This window comes from Macrotis lagotis, chromosome 1 (genome assembly GCF_037893015.1).
Source record: "Macrotis lagotis isolate mMagLag1 chromosome 1, bilby.v1.9.chrom.fasta, whole genome shotgun sequence".
NCBI classification, from domain to species: domain Eukaryota; kingdom Metazoa; phylum Chordata; class Mammalia; order Peramelemorphia; family Peramelidae; genus Macrotis; species Macrotis lagotis.
In genome coordinates, this window is record NC_133658.1 from 790,850,756 (window position 1) to 790,872,339 (window position 21,584).

The window sequence follows — 21,584 nt, forward strand, 5'->3', positions numbered from 1 at the left end:
CCCTTGTATAATATATATCAGATTGCTTGTCTTCTCAACTGGGGGGAAAGAAGGGAGAGACAGAATTTGTAACTCAAAAGTTAAAAAAATGTTAAAACTTTACATATAATTGAAGAAAAATAAAATAGGATTATTTCAAAATATTATTTATCCAATTATATGTAAAGATAATTTCCAACATCCATTTTTGTAAAGTTTTCTCCCTCCCACCCTCCTCTCTCCCCTTCCTAGGATAGTAAGAAATATAATATAGTTTATACATGTATAATGTTACACCTATTTCCATTATTAGTCATTTTGTGAAGGATGAATCAGAACAAAAAGGGAAAACTATGAGCAGAAAAAATAAATTTTAAAAAATGAAGTAGAATACCGGCCCTGGAGTCAAGAGTACCTGAGTTCAAATCTGGCCTCAGACACTTAATAATTACCTAAGCTGTGTGGCCTTGGGCAAGCCACTTAACCCCATTGCCTTGCAAAAAAAAAAAAACTAAAAAAAAAGTGAAGAAAGTATGCTTTGATCTGCATTCAGATTTCATAATTTTTCCTCTAGATATGGATGGCATTTTCCATTACAGGTTTTCAAGAATTGTCTTTGATTGCTGTATTGCTGAGAAGATCTAAGTCTATCATAGCTGATCATTGCACAATGTTGCCGTTAAGGTGTACAATATTCTCCTGTATATATCACTATATATTTATATATACATACATATATCTATATCTGTCTCCTGGTTCTGCTCACTTCACTCACTCAGCATCAATTCATATGTCTTTCCAGTTATTCTGAAATCTGCCTGCTCATCATTTTTTGTAGAGCAATAATATTCCCTTACATTGATATATCACAACTTGTTCAGCCATTTCCCAATTGATGGACATCTCTCCTTTGTCACTACACAAAGAGCTGCTATGAATATTCTTTTTTTTTTAAAGTTTTGGCAAGGATTGCCCAAGTGGCTTGCCCAAGGCCACACAGATAGGTAATTATTAAGTGTCTGAGGCCGGATTTGAACTCAGGTACTCCTGACTCCAGGGCTGGTGCTCTATCCACTGCACTACCTAGTAGCTCCTGAATATTCTTATATATATGGGATTTTCCATTTTTTGTAATCTCTTTGGGAGATAGACCCAGTATGGTATTGCTGGATCAAAGAATATGCACAGGTTTATTTCCCTTTAGACATCATTCCAAATTATTCCCCAGAATGGCTGGATCAGTACACAATTCTACCAATAGTGCTTTAGTGTGCTAGTTTTCCCATACCCCTTCCAACATAAAAATATTTAAAAAACAAAACAATGGGTGGGGCTAGGTGGTGCAGTGGATAGAGCACCAGCCCTGGAGTCAGGAGTACCTGAGTTCAAATCCGGCCTCAGACACTTAATAATTACCTAGCTGTGTGGCCTTGGGCAAGCCACTTAACCCCACTGCCTTGACCAAAAAAAAAAAAAAAAAACCTTTAAAAAAGGGTCAAAAAATGTCACCAACAATGAAGAAATAAATTTTTTTCCAGCTTTCTTTTCCTCAGGGGAATACACTAAAGATACTAAAAAATATATTAAATCAGACATCAATGAATTCCATCCTGTCACCTGTTTTGTACAGCCCACAAGCTTAGAATGGTCTTTATACTTTTGAATGGCTGAAAAAAGAAATCAAAAGAATAATTATATTATATAACATGTAAAAATTAAGTAACATTCAAATTTCAGGCACCATAAAGAAAGTTTTATTGGAACACAATATGGTCATTTGTCTATGTATTATCTATATTGTTTTTGTACTACAATGGTAGAGATGAACAGTTATGACATAGACTGCAGGGGGTGCTCTCATTCTTTCACATTGTTGCTAGGTATACTACAAATAACAATGAAAATTATAACACTGCAGTACCGAATGCCAAACCTACTGTGGTGTTACGTATTTTTTATTATCAGTGGGTAATCATCAAAAAAAATGGGATTGTTTAAACTCAGGGCTATGACTGAAATTTTTCTGAATGAGAACTTCCTTAAATACTATTAAAACAATGAATGGTTTTATAAATTTTTTTTTGCTGTTTTTGGATTTTTTTTTAGCAAAATAATCAAGAATGTTTTGTCTGAGGCTGGATTTGAACTCAGGTACTCCTGATTCCAGGGCTAATGCTCTATTCATCTAGCTGCTTGGGAAATTAGCTTTTGCTGAATTAAAAAATTCAACTTAAAATTATAAGGCAAAACCGTGATTATATATGAAACTTGTATCAAAGGAGTCAGTTTGGCAGTAATAACTAATATTGTCTGAAACACAAGAAATTTTAAACTACTTGACACTTCTCATCCTGGCAAAAGTTAAAATATGAAGCAAGATCTTCATTCCCACACAAATTTGTAGCAGTTAGATTTTCCAACAGTTCCAGCAATGTTTTTCAGACCCTAGATATAAATGCAAAAAAATTTCCACATTTGGACATCCACTTAATTATGCACTTGAGGAATTTTCACCCAATCTTCAAATGGAATTAATCTGCAATGTAATTACACATTAAAACACAAGCACCAAGAAAGGAATGTAATAGAATTTTTAAAATGTCTTTTAAGTGATGAATAGACTCAATTAAAATTATATACTCATGGACTGATGATATTTGTATACAGCAGTGCCTATCAGTGTGAAAAGACATTTTTAAAGTTGAAATACATAATATTTCATCATAGATCAATCAGCATTAACAGATAACCATTTGCAATTGATTTAGTTGCTCAGGAATATGAACATCAAATCCGAATAGAAATATTCTTCTCCCTTCTCCCACCCCACCCAATCATTTCCCACACATTTCACTAATGCAGAAATAGACTTGGATTACACAAATGGCACAAGGTCAGCCAGCTCTTCTGTGGGAGCAGCCACAAGTATCATTGCCTCTGACCCTCACGCCTTATTGGTGGAGACCAGGAGATGGCACATGGCTCAGGGTCCCAGTCATGAGACTAGAATGTGGGAGGACCAGAACTGAGAACATGTAACAGCTTTGAAACCCAAGTTTTAGAGCTCTGTTCAGTCACCCACAATTTGGCTTCTGAATTACTCAATAGCATGACTTCCCACCCTGCCAGAAGCCTAGTCACCTCTTCTTTGCTGTCAGCTCAGAAATGGGACAGTGAAGAGAAGAGGCACAGCCCGAAGGAGGTGTTTCCTCAGCAGGCTTGGTGCTGGCAAACTCAAGGACATATTGCAACATGTCAGGGAGAGGGAATCGAGCTGAACCGGAGCCATACTTTATGTATCTAGGAAAAAACACAAACATGTGCTCTGAAAGCCAAAGTGGCTTCTGTGTTTGCTGAGACAAATCCAGAATCACTGTTGTGGAGAACCAATAGAAAGGTTCATACTAAAGCAGAATGAATATCTGGAGGACACAGACAAACTGGGAAAATTTCTACAGCATTCAGATGGAAAGCTATTCTGAAGGTCAAGATCATAACAATCAACAAAATTTTTTTAATACCTCACAGTTGAGTTCAGAAATTCAAAGTACTTCAAGTGGGCTCCTACTTTATAAGTATCCCACATTGCTAATACATCACAGTGAGGTTCTAGGCTTAAGGAAGTGATCTAAATATGTCAAAGAAAATAACACTTTATTAGAGTACCCAAAAATAAAACAATGAAGATGGTCTGAAGAAACATTACAATTATCTGGAAGGATCAATGATAAATGAACCTCATGCAAAAACCTCATGTCTTAATTTGAAGTATTTTTTTCAGTCTTATCTACTCTAATACTTATACCTATTTTCATTATGATAGCAAATTCTTATAGTTATTCAGTCAGCAAACTTCAGGGTTTGACAGTTATGGGATGGGAATGGGTGGATATGGCATGAAGTGATGCAGTTGTCTTGATCTTCTGCCTTGCTTGTAAAAGTAGTAGTAAAGATACTAAGAGACCTGGGTTCCATTTCCAGCTCTGCCACTGAATTTTTGTGTGACTACTTTAGGCCAATCACTTATCCTCTCTGAGGTTCTTTCTCTCACCTGTACAGTCAAAGGGATAGGATTTAGACTCTCTCTGAGATGCTTTCTAGCTCTAAATATTATGTTCATTTATAATTTCTTTTCTAGACCATTTTGTTAAAAACAATGGAGTTAAGACATATTCTGCAAAATTTTAAACTACACTTTTAAATTCTTAAGCTTAGCTGGGGGAGTGGGAGAGTGGAAGATTCAATACTGACAGGAGCTATTTTTGATGCTATGAAGCAATACAAAAAAGTTATCTAAACAAAGCCTAGTAAAAGCAGTTTATGAATCATATTTATCCTACTTTTTAACCTTTAGAGTGTTTATGTTTCTGAGTTTTATGGTGCAGATGACTTACTTTTCCAATTTTTGCTGCAGAACTTTAACTTCCTCTTTCAGCTTCCGAATATGTTCTCTCTTAGTTCGAATAAGCTCTTTGCTGCTATACATATACCTATGAAAATTATAATGTATAATTATTCCACAAATATGCCTCATTTCTATTTTTTTTAAATTGCACTGAGTAATAATTCTTTTTAGGAAATAAAAAGAGCAAAATTCGTATTTTGAATATGTACAGATGTTACCTGGCTGCCACATTTACCTGCTTCTTTTTTCCCATCCAAATACATTAAGAATCCTTCACTTAACTGATCCAACCATTTCTGGACAGTAATTTTGAACTATGCCCAAAGGGCAATAAACTGTATATACCCTTTGATCCAGCAATACTGCTACTCAAAGAGATCATAAAAAAAGGGAAAAAATTCACATGTACAAAAATATTTATAGCAGCTCTTTTTAAAGTGGCAAAGAATTGGAAATTGAGAGATGTCCATCAGTTGGGGAATGGTTGAATAAAGTGTGGTAAATGAAGGTGATAGAGTACTGTTGTTCTCTAAGAAAACATGAATGGTGGACTTCAGAAAAGCATGAACTGATGCTGAAGGAAGTGAGCAGAACCAGGAGAATATTGTACACATTAACAGCAACATTCTGTGATGATCAACTACGATAGATTCTAGCTCCTCTCAGCAATTCAGTCATCAAGGACAATTCTATTTTTTTTTAAGGTTTTTTTTTGCAAGGCAAATGGGGTTAAGTGGCTTGCCCAAGGCCACACAGCTAGGTAATTATTAACTGTCTGAGACTGGATTTGAACCCAGGTATTGCTGACTCCAGGGCCGGTGCTTTATCCACTGCGCCACCTAGCCACCCCTCAAGGACAATTCTAAAAGGCTAATGATGGAAAATGCTGTCCACATCCAGAGAAAAAACCATGGAGTCTGAATGCAGACCAAAGAATACCATGTTCACTTCTTAAGACTTGTTTTATAGTTTATTTCCCTTTAGTTCTGATTGTTCTTTCACAACATGACTAATATGGAAATATGTTCAGCATGATTGTACATATATAACTTGTAATAGTTTATTCTTTGTTATGGGAGGGGACAGGAAAGGAAGGGGGAAGGGAAGTAGAAAACTGTGGAATTCAAATGTTTACAAAAAGCAAAGACAGAAATAAATAGCAAATGAATGAAGAACCTCACCTATCCATATAAATAATCTGAGGAAATTCCAGCTTATTGTGAATTTTCTCTGGTTGACCTAGGGATTGATTGAACTCAAATCTGGAGAGTTCAAAGGTCAGCACTGGAGGTAGCTTTGTAAACCATCGCTGTCAGAAACAGAAATTAAGAGGAAAAGAAAAAGAATTTCAGAAAAAAGAAATGCTCACATTTAACAACAATAATTATATCTCACAAAACTTTCTTCTTTAAAACTAAAGAACTCCTGCTAACCAGATATATGAGAGGGACTTTCCTCTTTTTCCTCAAATATCTAAGGAAATAGTCTCTTATAATGGAGCTCACTTAATGAGGAATTTAATTAAATATTTCACAAAAGAACAAATTTTAAGCAAGCTATTTTTTGTACCAATTTAACTGGGGGATGATGAACTGGCATGGATTCATGACAATATAATGGATGCCTACCAAGTAACTTAGATTAAAACAGCGAGTGTTCAAAAAGTATCAGACACTGATACAAATGGAAGTTACTGTTTCTCAATAGTATAACAAGAGAAATACTGAGAATGTAATATGAAAAAAAATTATAATTTAATTATTACTTCTCCCTGTTCAAGTTTCAGGCAATTCTTTAAATTTCTATAGTGCTATCTGTTAATGGTGATGGGAGATACTTAATTTATCAAAATTTTAAAAAATATTTGGCGAGTGCCCATGTTCATAGTATAGGAATGATCATTACAAAAGGGCATGTTCTATTTAATGCACTATGTAGCAAGTCACAGCTTCACTTGGATAAAGATTTCTATTAATAACTGAGCAGGAGGGTAATGTTTTCCTTTCAGATAACTTGTCCTTAAACAAAACATTGAATCTAGGCAGCTCAGAAGTTATATAATCACCACAGAACTAAATTTAAACATACTTTTAAAGATATTTACATCCTTGAATGAAAGGCCTCCAGACAGCTAAATACCTTAAGAACATTACTTTCATTTGCTTCTAAGACATAAAAATTGTTCAGATGATATAAGCTACAAACATTTTATAATGATAGATCTTAATCAGGAATTAAGGAACATTTTTCTAAAATCTAGGATATAAGCTCCAAGTGTCCTGGGACTGAAATTCCATTTCAAAACTTGTTCTACAAATGTTTTCTTAAGGTTTTGATCTGGGGTTTCCCTAACTCATGTGAAGAAAGTTTCCTTTTCATTCCTACAGTAACTGAGTTGGATCCTTCAATACAGTATCTAAATAAATGAAGAGTGCCATTCAATACTGGCATTGGATACTTGATTAGTGTTTACCTCATGCTTCTTTCTACTACTCCCTTTCTTTTATTCCCCATTACCTCCAAAATAATAATAATAAAAATTATAGACAGGGAAATTCAATATTGTAAAAAAGGTGGTAGAAAAATATTCTAAACGCATATTAAAGAGTTAAGTACTATACTTTTTTTTACCTGTCAGAAATATAGAGGCAATAGGTTTCACCTACTTAGGTATAAGTCAACTTCACAAGAAAACAATGTGGATCACATTGAAAGCATGAGATGTAATACAGGATTTTCAAATGACTAAAGAATCTTTCAATTATAGGAAGCAATTTCTATGCCAAAAATATTGAGGCTCATTGGCTCAAATGTATAACTTTTACTCAAACCCTGTTAAGCGTCAAGCAAAACGAAAGGGTTTATTAACTGATGGGAAAGAGTCCTCTGCCAAAGATCTCAGTCTTATATAATTGTCACTTTGTCCTTTGCAGAGAAAATAAAAATGTCAAACTAACCTCTTGTCCATACTTCACTGAATGATCAGGAGGAAGCATCTCAATCTCCCCCTCCACCATGGCGCCTTCCAAACATTCATCTAAGTTCCGATAACCATTTACCTGAAGGGGATACTGACCAAAGGTTTCATTGTTGCAAAAGGTCTTACCTAAAAGAAAATTTGGTATGAAAAAATAAAACAAAACAAACCCCACCTCCACCACTTGCCTTCTGGTCCCCAAAATACTATTTTACAGTATCTTCCTAGAACTGGAACAATTTCTGGTAAATCATGAAGTAGAAGTAACAATGTTTTGTAACAGGCCCCACAATGGAGGACATTAATAATTCTCTCAAGAGTAAAACCTCCTTATAAATCTGTCCTTTCCAGAAGAGGGTAGCTTTGTATAGGACTAAAACCTCTGAGGCTCTAATATTATATAATAAAAGGAAAAGATCTTCTTAACCAGATAATTCCACCTAGAACCTGCAATAATATAGTCCAAATCACAAATCAGAGATCCATAAGTGACAACCAATTAGAACATAGCATTTACCTTCATGAACCCCTTCAGTCAGGAAAGTGCCATAGAAAAGTTGCACCATTGGGTTTTCAGATTTGCTCCTGGGACTGCTGCTTTCAAAAAAGTAGAGAATTCTGCATCATATGGTCCATAACACCAAGCCCTCCAATTATTTTAAAGGTGGAACTTATTTAATTTCTACCAACCCCAAAAGAGCAACATTGTTCTAAAATAAATGACAAATCACTTTTGTGAAGCCTTGTCAACAAACCTCCTTTTCCCCAAGTGTCTTCTCCTCCAATGGTACACAGGACACAAAATGAAAACCACACTAACTCCTAACTTGTCTAGTTTACACTGACTTGCAGTTAGTAGCTTATTTATAAGACTGCTTTTATAATTCAGATATATTCACCTAGGGAATCAAAGCATTTTAGGGATCAATTTCCCAGTATTTGCATAAGACAAGGGACATCTATTATTTGTCACAAATTTCATTTCTTTAAAAACTAAAATGGCTAATGTTGCCACTGTCCTTCCCTCCTAAAAAGAATAACTTCAAAAAGGCCATATATTAAGAGGAAGTGCCACCACTTTCTCAGAGACTAAATTAATGTCTTCAACTACAATGAATGCTACTATGTTCACACCACAGAGTGGGAGTGGGATAGAACTTTTATCTCTGAGGGAAGAAAGGCTGAAGTCTAATTGTGACTCTCAATAAATCTGCAGGTAGTAATATTGGATAAGTTTTTAAGCTATCCTAGGGGGAAACTAGGAGTGGGAGAAAGCAAGGAATGGGAAAGTCAAAGTCTGAATACTCACTTAACATTAACAGCAAGCTGGAAAGCATCCTCTAGCCAATCTAGAAGCTTGTGGGTGAATTCACTCACATCTTGCTGTAAAGAGACAAGAATGACACACACATTAGATACATTCCTATGTCCAAGGGGAATAAAATTTCCCCTTTTACTCACAAAGTAATTAGAAATTCTTCCTAAGCATACAACATGAATGCTTCTTTAGAAAAATTCACTGTAAATGTGTTCAGTTTCATCCATCCAACATTTATTAAATGTTCACTCTATGCTAAGTGTTGGGCATACATTAAAAGGCAAAAGCATTCAAGCACCTGGGGTGGGGGGAGAAGATGGGGACACTGAACTCAGGGGAAAGAGTAGGGAGAGGAAGGCCAAGGCAATATAAGACTAATGACAGAATGTAAACTCAAAGAGGTCTTTAAGGGCAGCACTCACCCCTCCCTTGCTAAATGCAACTGTAGCCAAGGGAGCTTGACCACTCAAAAAAGGAGGGCTATCTGAGAATAACAAAGATCAACAAACTCAAAAACTTAATTTCATTATAGAGAGGCTAAAGGTTATCCTTGAGGAAAGCTAACAGGAGTCAAGAAGCATGTATCTAAAAATGCTAACTTTCTAGCAATAGTAAGTCACAGGATGAAAAAATAGGAACTCCTTGTGGTTAGGCTGTGGGAATAATGTTATTAAGAATCTTGAAGCTTTTAAAGAAACCAAGTGGGGGGAGTTGGGGGGTTAGAAACCAAGGACTGACTTGGACAGTACAATCAGAGGGGAGGATTAGATTGAGTAAATCAAATATCTATCCTGAGAATATGAAGAAGAACATAATGCAAGCCCCATCCTCAAGGAGCATACATTTTATTTTGGAAAAGGTGGATGGACCACATAAGACAAAATTATTTGAGAACCAAAAGAGCTCAAACTGGAAGTTGAAGAAAGGCCTCTTCTAGGAGGCTGCACCGCACTTAAACCAAGTCTAGAAAGAAATTAAAGATCTCAAGAGGTGAGGAGGGAGAGCAATTCCAGTCTCAGGGCACAGCCTGCACAGAGGCAGAGGTGAGGAAGGAAACACTGACTTCAGGAAAGAGAAGGTGGAAGAGAGAGTCTAGTTCAGGCTCACAATAAACCTAGACTCAATGCGTGTCTCAGATCCTTGGTGTAGGTACCCTCCTCCTGAGGGACCCTATTCACACCCTGGGCCTCAGATTCCCTCTCTGTGAATGAGAAGTTTGGGTGAGTTGGCCTCTGATGTCCCTTCTAGTCACAGGTCCAGGAGCAGATGCTTCTGCAAGGCCACATTATGAAAAGCAAAAGTGCTGGAAGTCTCTTCTGGGGGCCAGAGGGAATCACTGAAGATTCCTAAACAGAAGTGACATGGCACACTGATAACATGATCCTTTTAAAGAGATGCCAGGAAAAGCTGTGGAACTGGGAATGAGGGGCTGTCATGGAAGCACTGCAGGTTTGGTCTGGGACTGAAAGATAGTGCTGAAGTCCAAACAGGAAGAGAAATGAAGCTACTCTGGGCCTGGAAACAAGAATGCTAGAATGAAGAGCAAACAAAGGAGCATAAAAGCCTCCACTATCTGTGTCCTTATAACCCACTGAATTGCTCTATCATGTGCCCTCAGATGCCCCCTCATCCTTTAGCACACCCAGTTGAGTGATTTAAGTGGTTCAGTCTTTAAAATGGATGAAGCAAGGGAAGAGAACAACATCTAGAATTAACAAAACCCTTTTGTTGAGTTGAAATCAAGTAAAAAGCCCATGGATTCAGGGAGAACTCTTGCTTTCCTTCACAGAAGGTGGCAGACATGTACTCACATACTCTCATGGAGAGTCTCAGAGCTGGAGGCATCCTGAGTAGCCCTTCGTGTTTATCCAGCCCAGGCCTTCTTTCTGTTCTTCATTCCAATGCTCCATCTGCCTGCTAACTTCCTAGGCATGAATACACTCCCTCTTCCCCTCCACCTCCCTGAATCCCTTTTTTTCTTTAAGATGCAATTCAGACATCATCTTTTGCATGAAATCTTTTCTGATCTCCCTCCTAATGCTGGCACTCTCCTTTCCATAGTACCAGGGATTTAACTACTGTGTGAAATATATACATACATATGTGTGTATGTGTGTATGTATGTATGTATTAATTAACTTTATTCAGAATGTAAGCTCACTAGAAGTAGAAAATATTATATTCTGTCTTGAACTCAATGTTTAGTACAGTGGAGAGCAAATAATAAATACTTTCTGACTGACTGACCATAGCAATTGTAATTTTCTCCTTGCCTATTTTTACCACTGGTCTACTTCTCTTATGCTCACCAAAAATCCCTTTTCTTTTTCCTCCTTGATTATCTGTGCTTTAATGTTGTTCATAACCTACTTAATAATTTATATTAGGTATCCATTTTTTGAAGCTAAAGCAGATACTGACTCTTGGAATAAAGTAAAGTCAGTGAAGCATCAACATAGAAAAATTGAAACAACTTTTTTTCAGGATGTTTTAGGGCAAAAAAAATTTACTTCTTTTGTACCTGCTGTTCATCAGCTGATCGGAATGCTCCCTTTAAGAGATCTAGAGCTGCTGAAGGATCTACAAATTTGCGATTTGATCCCATCATTAGAGCAAATAGATATTGAAGCTCCTGCATAAATACAATATTTCTTTTTTCCTGTGGGAAGTACAACATATAAGATAGTTAACATTTGATGGAGGGAATTAAGTATTTCAAAAGAAAATATGTCAGTGACTACTCCCTAAACAATATTTAATCCAATTCAGGAAAGTGCCAGGTCTTGATCTATAGAATGGAGACTGTTAAGGTCTGTGTGATTACTGCTAAACTTAGTGAGTTCTAAGTAGGAATGACAATCTTGGCTAAGGACCAACCATATGATCAGTTTCTGCAGCTGCTTTCCCTCCTGCTATCAGGGAAACACATAACTAACAGAAATCTAGAGAGGCATAAGACTACTGGCTGAAAGTTCAGTCCTCTGATAAGAATAGATTACTCTCTCTATTTCAAGAACGTCCAGGCCTCTGGAGAATATGGGTTGAAGTCTCACTGAGGAATCCAAAAATAGAACAAATATTTCCAAATCTTCTATTCACTGAGTTCCAAAGGCAGACATAAAAGCTAGTGGTGACAAAAATGACTCTCACAACTAGCATTCTTTGAATTCTTCCCTTTACTTCTCATAATACCTCACATAAATTTAAAATCCTATGCAATTTTTAAAAATTCTGTTTTATGTCACAAGAGAAGAAAATTTGCTACTCAGGAAAAAAGAAACTCTTAGGACAAATCAAAGAGGATCAGAGACAGAACACTGAAAGAAGAGAAAAGCTTAAAACATTCTAAGTTGAAACAAACTCAGTCATTAATTACAGAAATCACTCAGTGATCCACTAAGATCTCACATAATAATTAAATCAACAATCAGTACCAACTTACTGTATGGCTTCGGCAATTTTCAAGTATATTTTGTGGAAGACTGTAGCCAAGAACAAGCCTTCGAAATTCAGATAGTTGAAAAAGAGACTAGAGGGGGAAAAAATGACTTGTAACTTTCACTTCAAAATATATCAAAAAATAACATTCCTCATATATGTATGTATTTTCATTCCATATATTCTTTAAAAAGAAGAGAATGCATTCTATTTATTAGAATTTAATAAGAACCCATTACATATAAATGAATATTCTATTAATCTATTCAGTGAAATATTTATTAAGAACTTTGCACTGTTTATTAAAAATTCTGTGCCTTAATTCAATGCCCCTTGAAAAGATATGGGTTGCTGGATCATTTCAAGGTCTTAAAGACTTCAGTACTAGCTAGGTTCTGAGGATACAAAATCAAAAAAAGACAGTTCTTGAGTCCTTAAGGAGTTTACATGGTAGTTAGGGGAAGGAGAGGTATCAGACTCTCAAATGGTTCATATTTTCTAAGACTGCTAGCAATCTGAAGAAGGTACGCAAAAATGTATCCTAAACCTGATAGAAGTGGAGCATCTTTATCTATGCAGAAATCATAGTATGTTATCAAGCCTAACTTTGATTTCAGAGAACTTTAAGTTCATCCTGAATGGGTCCCTCTCAAATGACACTACAGAAAATAGGTCTACTAAGATTTCACACAGTAATTAAATCAACAATCATTAAGCTGATCTGTTAAAATTTCAAATTAATAACTAACCAACTGTAATTTGATCTGCAAAGTGTTATGCTGAAAGTGAGTATTTGGAGTTGGAAAGAAAGCCTCTAAGGCCATCTAGTCCATCCAAAGATGTTAAGTCATTTACCCAAGGTCACAGAAGTAGTATCATAAATGAATTTAGTTAAATCACTTTCTAAATCCAGTTTAAGAAATGAAGAAAGAATCCTACCATTATTTCTGATCCTAGAGCTATAATTACAAAGTGACCCCAAACAAATATAACTCATTATCTTAAGCGATTTTTATCTTCATCTGATTTAGTCCCTAGGATATCTGGGCTACCAAACTCCCAAAAGAACCCAATTTCAATAAAATTCAGTGACACGTGAAAAAACTTGCTAATCCATTTTAGATCATTATTCCTATTCTAAACACATATTCTTCATATTTAAATTTGGATATAGATTATGTGAACAAGATTTTCTAAAAACTGGGGAGTACTCTACCTGTATAACAGCACTAAACCAACAAGTATTGCCAACATTTTTAAGTCCAACTGGCCAACCATCCACTCTCCTCCAGTCATTGGGGTTGGGATTTTCTCCCCAGACTTCACAGCGCTTCCTCTTTGAACGTTTATTTTCAATAGTAGTTGTTTCATGAGTCCTGTAGTGTTCCAATATATACACATACAAAATCAAGAGTTGAACATGGCAAAATAGGAGTTGACATTTACATAGTGTTTTATGGTTTATAAATTGCTTTATATATCTTATTTCATTTGTAAGCCATGTGGCAAATTTCAATGACTTTTTGTAAAGAGATCCAAGTTCAAAAGAACTATATAATAATTGGTTATATATGAAATGATTTCATACTCCTGGAAAAAATCAACAAAAAGATTTTACTCATACACATATATTCTTACTTTAAAAAAAAAATCAAAGGATTCACTAACTCATGGAATTGAGAATATTGTTTCTAAAATAGTCCATCACAGTAGACTTTGAACAAAGAAATATTTGATGATTATTAGATGTAAGAATTTGAAGTTGTCATATAGGATTACTATCACAAAAGAGGTTCCTCAGACCATATTCCTGGATGAATTTCAAATTGTTCTTATAATATCTGGAATTAGATAATATTTACATATATTCTGAGGTTTGTGATGGGCTTTAAATACATTGTCTCATTGTTACCTTTGAAAGTTCATACAAGGAAGTGGCTAGGTGGTGCAGTGGATAGAGCACCAGCCCTGGAGTCAGGAGTACCTGAATTCAAATCCAGCCTCAGACACTTAATAATTACCTAGCTATGTGGCCTTGGGCAAGCCACTTAACCCCATTGCCTTGCAAAAACAACAACAACAACAAAGAAAATTCATACTAACTGGGGATTTTAAAATGTAAATTAATTCAACAACCTGTTATGATCCCTTTCATCAGCTTGAATTTTTGGTGACTCTAGTAGACTCAAAGCAATGGCTGCCTGAAGATCATCTTTATTATCATGTGTTGGATCCGTTACTTCTGTAAAAGAAACAAAAATCTTTCTTGATTTCTTTATGTTTGCATACAGCATGTTCAGTTGAATTAGAAGAAAGACATTCACACATCTCAAATATAGAATCTCAAATACACCGAAGATAAGCAATCCAGACCTATTATCATCCTGGATAGAAGAGAGAGGCAAATGAATAATTTACAGGTGAGATGTAACCTTAAACAGAAGGTTTAATAAGAACCAAGTAGTTGTGGAATAAACCTCCTCCTTCATATTGTTTTTCCAGAGTTGAAAATTTTCCTCATATCTGTAAGTTAGATTTCTTCTGTCTGGTTTAATTTGAATATCAGCTGAAAGCTCTGTGATTTTATGGGTACATAAAGAATATAATTTTCTAAGTTTTCCCATCTTCTTTTAAACAGTAACCATTTCTGGCTGCTAAAACAAACAAGAAAACAAAAAAAACCCATCAAACCACCTAAAGGGTCAATTCACAAAAACTATACTCCTTCCTGCCCCCCCCCCCAAAAGAAGAAAATTAGGCAGCTAAGTGGTAAATATAAAAGATTCTATCACCAGACTAAGTGATTTCTGTTTAGGAGAGGTTTGAGAATTCTTACTAACAACTTTCCCATAATGTGATATATAGAATAGCTGTTTTCAAATGCGGTTCAGGGACTTACAGAAGTCCTTAAGATCCTTTTAGAGAGTCTATAAGATTAAAACTATTTTCATAATAATTGCAATTATTTTATTCTCTAATAGAGAAAATATTGATAAATGCAACCTATTTATCAATTTTTCAGAGGGCAAATGGGTTCAGAGACCAAAAAAATTAATAACTATTTGGCTAGGACAATTAGATTCCTAGAAACACTAGCTTGTCTAGCTATCATGTATAGAGCTAACATAAGTGTCATATACTACTTAAAAAGAAGTGTATCAGTTTCTAGCAAAAGTGCAAAAATAAAGTTTGATACATTATAAAATAAAACCTATCTTAGTGTACCCATTTTAAACCACAGTTTTCTTATAATCTTTCCCACTTCACTGTACTTTGAATCCAAGAATCCCAGGTTTAAGTTTCTTACACTTCTCTGCTATTGACTACCTCTAGGTTGTATCCTCTGAGGCTAAGAAGTGTAATTCATCTTCCACAAGGATAGCCCTTCAAATACTTAAAAGACAATCATCATGCCTACCCTATCTTTTTTCCCCTCCAGGTAAAACACCCCCAGTTTGATACTTATATTCCATGAGCTCAAGGCCCTTTCCTATTTCAATCACCCTTCACTAGACACTCCAGTTTATAAATAGTCTTCCTAAAACATGGTCTAAAATTCTACAGGAAATGTAAGCCTAGGAAGGATGAGAATAACTCAAGAATGAAACTCACAAAAAGATACACTTTTGATAAGGAAGTGAGGGTGACACAAAGATAAAAATGAAATGGTAAAGAAATATGATATGGAGAAGAAATATCACTGGCTCCAGAGTAAGAGGACTAGTGTTCATATCTCACCCTCTGACACTACATATATAATCTTCAACAACTCTGGACCTTGCTTTCCTCATCTGTAAAATGAAAAGAGTTGGACTACAAGCCTGTGAATGACCTTAAAATCCCCAGTTTTCTAAAGAAATTGACATGAATTAATACAAAACTGGCCAATCAACTTTGATTTGTAAAACACATACAAAGAGGGGCAGCTAGATAGTGCAGTGGATAAAACACTGGTCTTGGAGTCAGGATTACCCTGAGTTTAAATCCAGCTTCAGACACTTAATAATTGCCTAGCTGTGTGACCTTGGGCAAGTCACTTAACCCCATTACCTTAAATAAATAAAATTAAAAATCACACAAAGAAGACAAAATTAAGGGAAGACTATAAGTTTTATAAAAGTGTAGCATGGTCCTGAAAGAAGTGTTAATGCTCAGAAGGAACCAAGCTGGGGATAAATGTTCACATTAACAAAAAAGAATGCATGAAGATAATATCAAAAAGAAAACCCAAAGAAAACAACAATTGAATATCCAGTACTCTGAAGTTCAAAGATCCAGAGAAGAGAGTTAACTCCTTGAAATTGAAGTCAGCACAGCTGCTAACCTTTGTATTTCATCTTTGGCTTTGGCAAAACTCCCCCCCCCCAAAAAAAAACCTCCCATTTAATTTTTTTTTTTAGATTTTTGCAAGGCAAATGGGGTTAAGTGGCTTGCCCAAGGCCACACAGCTAGGTAATTATTAAGTGTCTGAGACTGGATTTGAACCCAGGTACTCCTGACTCCAGGGCCGGTGCTTTATCCACTATGCCACCCCCCCACCCCATTTAATTTCTTACACTGACCCATGATATATTGAAATGGGGAGTGCAGCAATGTGTAATGGATAATTGTATCCAGAAAAAAACAGTTCAAACACCTGGGGACCAAAGTAAAGATTACACTAGACCACAGCTTGAAGTGGTAGCTTTTTTTAGCTACCACTAAAAACTCTCAGGCACTTCCAAGGTCCCAATCTTGGGGCTTTTTCAAGTGAGTCCTCCATAGTTGTCTCAGGACATGAGAGATTTGCAAGCTATCTGTGATTTTGTCTCTTGAGTTGCTAGAGGGGTTCCCTTTACTGTCTATAGGTCAAATAAAGTCAAGAAGAATTTATGAAGTGCTTAATATGTACTAAACTCTGGGAATACAAATACATGCAGAAAGTTCCTGACCTAAAGGAAATTATATTCTAATGGGGAAGACTACCTATAAATGGAAAGGAACTTTAGAAAGGACAAAGACAGCACATAAAATGGAGCTGAAGAGGGGGTGGGAAGGACATGATGACAAAAGTCTGGAGAGACTGGAAGAGCTTGGAGAGGATGAAGACATGACTGATCTGGGCATTTCCCTTAAAATGGAAGTTCTAAGAGTTCAGTGGAAGGGATCCCAGGGGCAGAGAGTCCTTTCAGTGAGAGAAGTGTAAATGAAGTTCAGGAGAGACTGACAAGATGAAAGGCACATAAAAGTTCCTTCCCTCAAGTAATTTATGTTCTTTTCAGGGAATGAGCTTTTAAAAAAAAAATTATGAACTTTACAATTTTGCCCCCTAATCTCGCTTCCTCCCCCCATCCATTACAGAAGGCAGTCTGATAGTCTTTACATTGCTTCCATGCTATATATACCGATCAAAATTGAATGTGTTAAGAGAGAAGTCATATCCTTAGGGAAAAAATAAAATATATGAGATAGCAAAACTACATAGGATAACCTTTTTTTTTTTAATTAAAGGTAATAGTCTTTGGTCTGTGTGTGAGAAGTCTAGGGGTGGAATGAACTTCCAGGAGTAAGAAAGCCTCTATGGTATGGCAGAGAAAATCTGGAGAGTTAGGAGTGGGAGCTGGAGGCTTCTGGCTAATCTCTTGGCAATTCTGGGGTGGAAGAAGGAACATCTCCACATGTGTGAATTTTTTAATCATTATTTGGTCTGGTGAGGAGTTCAGTGTTTTGTTATGTGGGAGCTGAGCTGTTGGCCTACAGTCAGGCAGACATGTTGACAGAAGGTCTCCTGTTGTCCTTTCTCAAAGCCTCTTTTCAACTTCGGTGACTTGAATCATTTCCCTTCACTGTGAAGCACCTATTTAATGTGCTGGTTCTGGATTGTGAACTAATTCTCTTACTGTTAGTTTTTATAGGTTTCTCTGATGATTTTTCTAGGATATCCTTTCTCTATTTGGGATTCTATCACTCTCTTTCATTAATCCTGGACAGAGGGAGATGGCAAAATCAGTGATATTGTACTACTCCCTCAACTCCTGCTGCCTATTCTCTGTTCTCTTTTAATAATCTACCTCATGACCTACCAGGATCGGGCAAGATTTATAGCCTTCATTAACTAAATGATTAACTGTAACACTACTACTATATATATCTTGACTTTTACACTTCTTTTGCCAAACCCTTTCTCATTTGGGCTCTGTTCTGCTCTCAACAACCAACTTTCTTCTATCCTAAGGCTGAGGGATTCATTGGTCAATATTCTGGTCCCCTACTCCACCTTTCTTTTAATTCTTCTTCCCATTCCTCTTCCTCCTATAAAACTTTTCAGAAAGTTTTAGCCCTAACTTTTTCTTCTTGTTAGTGGTTTTTGATTTTTCATTGGTAGGTCCTTTTGTAACAGTTTGATGTGTAGAAAAGAAAATGATGAGTTGAACCTGCCCTAGATAGCCTCTCATGCTACCATTTTCTTAGGATATCTCCCCAAGCTGCTTTAGTTCTATTTAGAATAGAGATCTACCGCTATTCTAAAAAAAAAAAATTCCCTCATCTACTTTTCTCTCCCATGCTGTTAGTCACTTTCTCACAACACTCACTTCTCAACCCCTTACAAAAAGGTTTTTCCATTTTCACTAATGAAATTCATGAAATGATATTTTAAAAATTACTCTCTTTACCAGTGAATTTAATGGTCTTTTTTCATCTAAATCCTTCACAAGTCTACAGCATGATACTGTTAACCACCTCTTCCTTCTTTAAAACCTTTCATTCCTTGGATTTTGTGAAAATTTTGTTTTCTTCTTCCCCTATATGAAAGCTTCTTTGGCATCTTTCAAAAGCTCAATTTTTTCCACCCACCAGCTAAAATGTGACTGTCTCAAGCAAGGCTCTGTTCTTGAATAGCTTTCTTTTTTTTCCTCAACTCTGAATGATTTTCAACTCTCTATCTTCCCTGAGTCACAGTATCACATTTCCACTAGCATGTTGGACATCTTTACAGTTCAAATATGATATGGTGGATAGAGCACTGAATTTGGGAGTAAGGAATACCTGGCTCAAATTCTACCTCATTCATTAAACTAGCTGCTTAGGCAAGTTGTTTAACGTTCTATGTCTGTGATTTAATGAAAAAAATGCAAAAGGAGGGGGCTTAACCCTACCCAATCTAAAATTATATTATAAAGCATCAGTCATCAAAACTATCTGGTATTGGCTAAGAAATAGAGTGGTGGACCAGTGGAATAGACTAGGTGCAATAGCAGGAAATGATTATAGTAATCTGCTGTTTGATAAACCCAAAGAGTCCAGCTACTGGGATAAAAACTCTCTTTGATAAAAACTGCTGGGAAAATTAGAAGTTAGTATGGAAGAAACTTAGATTAGACCAATACCTCACACCCTTTACCAAGATAAGATCCAAATGGATACAGGATTTAGACATAACAAACAATACCATAAGCAAATTGGAAGATCAAGTACTAGTTTACCTGTCAGATCTATGGAAAGGGGAGCAGTTTATGACTAAGGAAGAGATGGAGAACATCACTAAAAACAAACTAGATGATTTTGATTACATTAAATTAAAAAAGCTTTTGCACAGATAAAACCACTGTAACCAAGATCAAAAGAAATGTAGTAAACTGGGAAACAATCTTTACAACTAATGTTTCTGACAAAGGACTCATTTCTAAAATATACAGAAAACTGAGTCATATTTTTAAAAAAAGCCATTCCCCAGTTGACAAATGGCCAAAGGATATGCAAGGGCAATTTACAGATGAGGAGATCAAAGCAATCCATAGCCATATGAAAAATTGCTCTTATACTTATTAAAGAAATGCAAATCAAAGCTTCACTGAGGTATCACCTCATACCTCTCACACTTGCCAATATGACCAGAAAGGATAATGATCATTGTTGGAAGGGTTGTGGGAAATCTGGGACACTATTACACTGTTGGTGGAGCTGTAAACTCATCCAATCTTTCTGGAGAGAAATTTGGAACTACACCCAAAAAGCAACAAATATATGCATACTCTTTGATCCAGCAATACCACTACTGGGTCTATACCCTGAAGAGATGATGAACAAAGGTAAAAACATCACTTGTACAAAAATATTCATAGCAGCCCTGTTTGTAGTGGCAAAGTATTAGAAATCAAGTAAATGTCCTTTAATTGGGGAATGGCTTAGCAAACTGTAGTATATGTATGTCATGGAACACTACTATTCTATTAGAAACCAGGAGGGACAGGAATCCAGGGAAGTCTGGAGGGATTTGCATGAACTGATGCTGAGTGAGATGAGCAGAACCAGAAAAACACTGTACACCCTGACAGCAACATGGGGGTGATGATAAACCTTGATGGACTTGCTCATTCCATCAGTGCAACAATCAGGGGCAATTTTGGGCTGTCTGCAATGGAGAATACCATCTGTATCCATATAAAGAACCATGGAGTTTGAACAAAGTTCTATTCCCACTAATTTAGGAAAAAAACTGATATCTTATTGTCTGATCTTGCTATCTCTTATACTTTATGTTTCTTCCTTAAGGATATGATTTCTCTCTTATCACACTCAATTTGGTTCAATGTACAACATGAAAACAATGTAAAGACTGACAAATTGCTTTCTGTGGGGGGGTGCGGGGAGGGAAGTAAGGTTGGGGGGAAAATTGTAAAACTCAAAATAAATAAAAACTTTAATAAAAAAATGATAAAAAAAACTTTCTATGCCTGTTACCTCATCTGTAAAATGAAGAGGTTGGGGTCCTCTGTGGCCTCTAAGGTGCCTTACAGCTCTAAACATGTAAGAAGTTTAGAAAACTGCTTTGGAACCAGATAGTGAAGGCCCTTAAATCTAAGGCTAAGGAGCAGAAGGTGCTATGCCCAAACCTCAATCTAGAAGCTTTCCCTGCAAAAACTGTTTCTCTTAATTTCCCCCCCCCCCTTTGGTTAATCAGTCATATTTAAAAAATCTGTCATCTTTGATTTTGTCCTCTCTGTTAATGTAGTCTAGTGTGATGGATTTTAGCTAATGCTTTCCCTTTCTTCAAAATCTTGAATCTACTTATCTGTCTTTATATTATATCGTTCTCTGCAAAGAACATAAATTACTTGAGGGAAGGAACTTTTATGTGTCTTTCATCTTGTCAGTCTCTCCTGAGCTTCATTTACACACTGTCAATCGCCAGGCCCATCAGTATCTCAAATTTAGCATGTTCAAAAAAGGACTTCACCTCTCCTGATCTGGGCAACCTACTCCTCTTCAGAGTTCTATTTGTTTTAATGACATTCCAATTCTTCTAATTGTCCAGGGTTGTAATATGAATTATTGTTGATGAAAACAATGTCCTCCATTTCCAGTTTTTACTATTTTTTACCTTTATAGCATCGCATATCTATTCTCTTTTCTCTCTTAACATGCCACTATCCTACTTCAGGTCCCCATTACTTCTCAACTGTTATAATGATCTCTCAACTGGTTTG

At 36.1% G+C, this 21,584-nt stretch overlaps 1 protein-coding gene across 8 annotated transcripts in view; it reads right to left on the bottom strand.

Moving 5' to 3' along the window:
* USP28 (ubiquitin specific peptidase 28) overlaps positions 1 to 21,584 on the bottom strand; it is a 71,578-nt gene that overhangs the window by 18,218 nt on the left and 31,776 nt on the right. For 6 of the 8 annotated variants that reach the window (XM_074216702.1, XM_074216701.1, XM_074216703.1 and 3 more), the window contains exons 4-13: positions 14,254 to 14,359; positions 13,334 to 13,493; positions 12,122 to 12,208; positions 11,201 to 11,338; positions 8,671 to 8,744; positions 7,879 to 7,955; positions 7,342 to 7,490; positions 5,566 to 5,693; positions 4,374 to 4,469; positions 3,121 to 3,279 (exon numbers count right to left, since the gene is read on the bottom strand). In XM_074216702.1, coding sequence (XP_074072803.1) covers positions 3,121 to 3,279; positions 4,374 to 4,469; positions 5,566 to 5,693; positions 7,342 to 7,490; positions 7,879 to 7,955; positions 8,671 to 8,744; positions 11,201 to 11,338; positions 12,122 to 12,208; positions 13,334 to 13,493; positions 14,254 to 14,359 — 1,174 coding nt within the window. The remainder of the gene's footprint in view (positions 1 to 3,120; positions 3,280 to 4,373; positions 4,470 to 5,565; positions 5,694 to 7,341; positions 7,491 to 7,878; positions 7,956 to 8,670; positions 8,745 to 11,200; positions 11,339 to 12,121; positions 12,209 to 13,333; positions 13,494 to 14,253; positions 14,360 to 21,584) is intronic. The other 2 variants (XM_074216705.1, XM_074216709.1) reach the window with 1 other exon arrangement.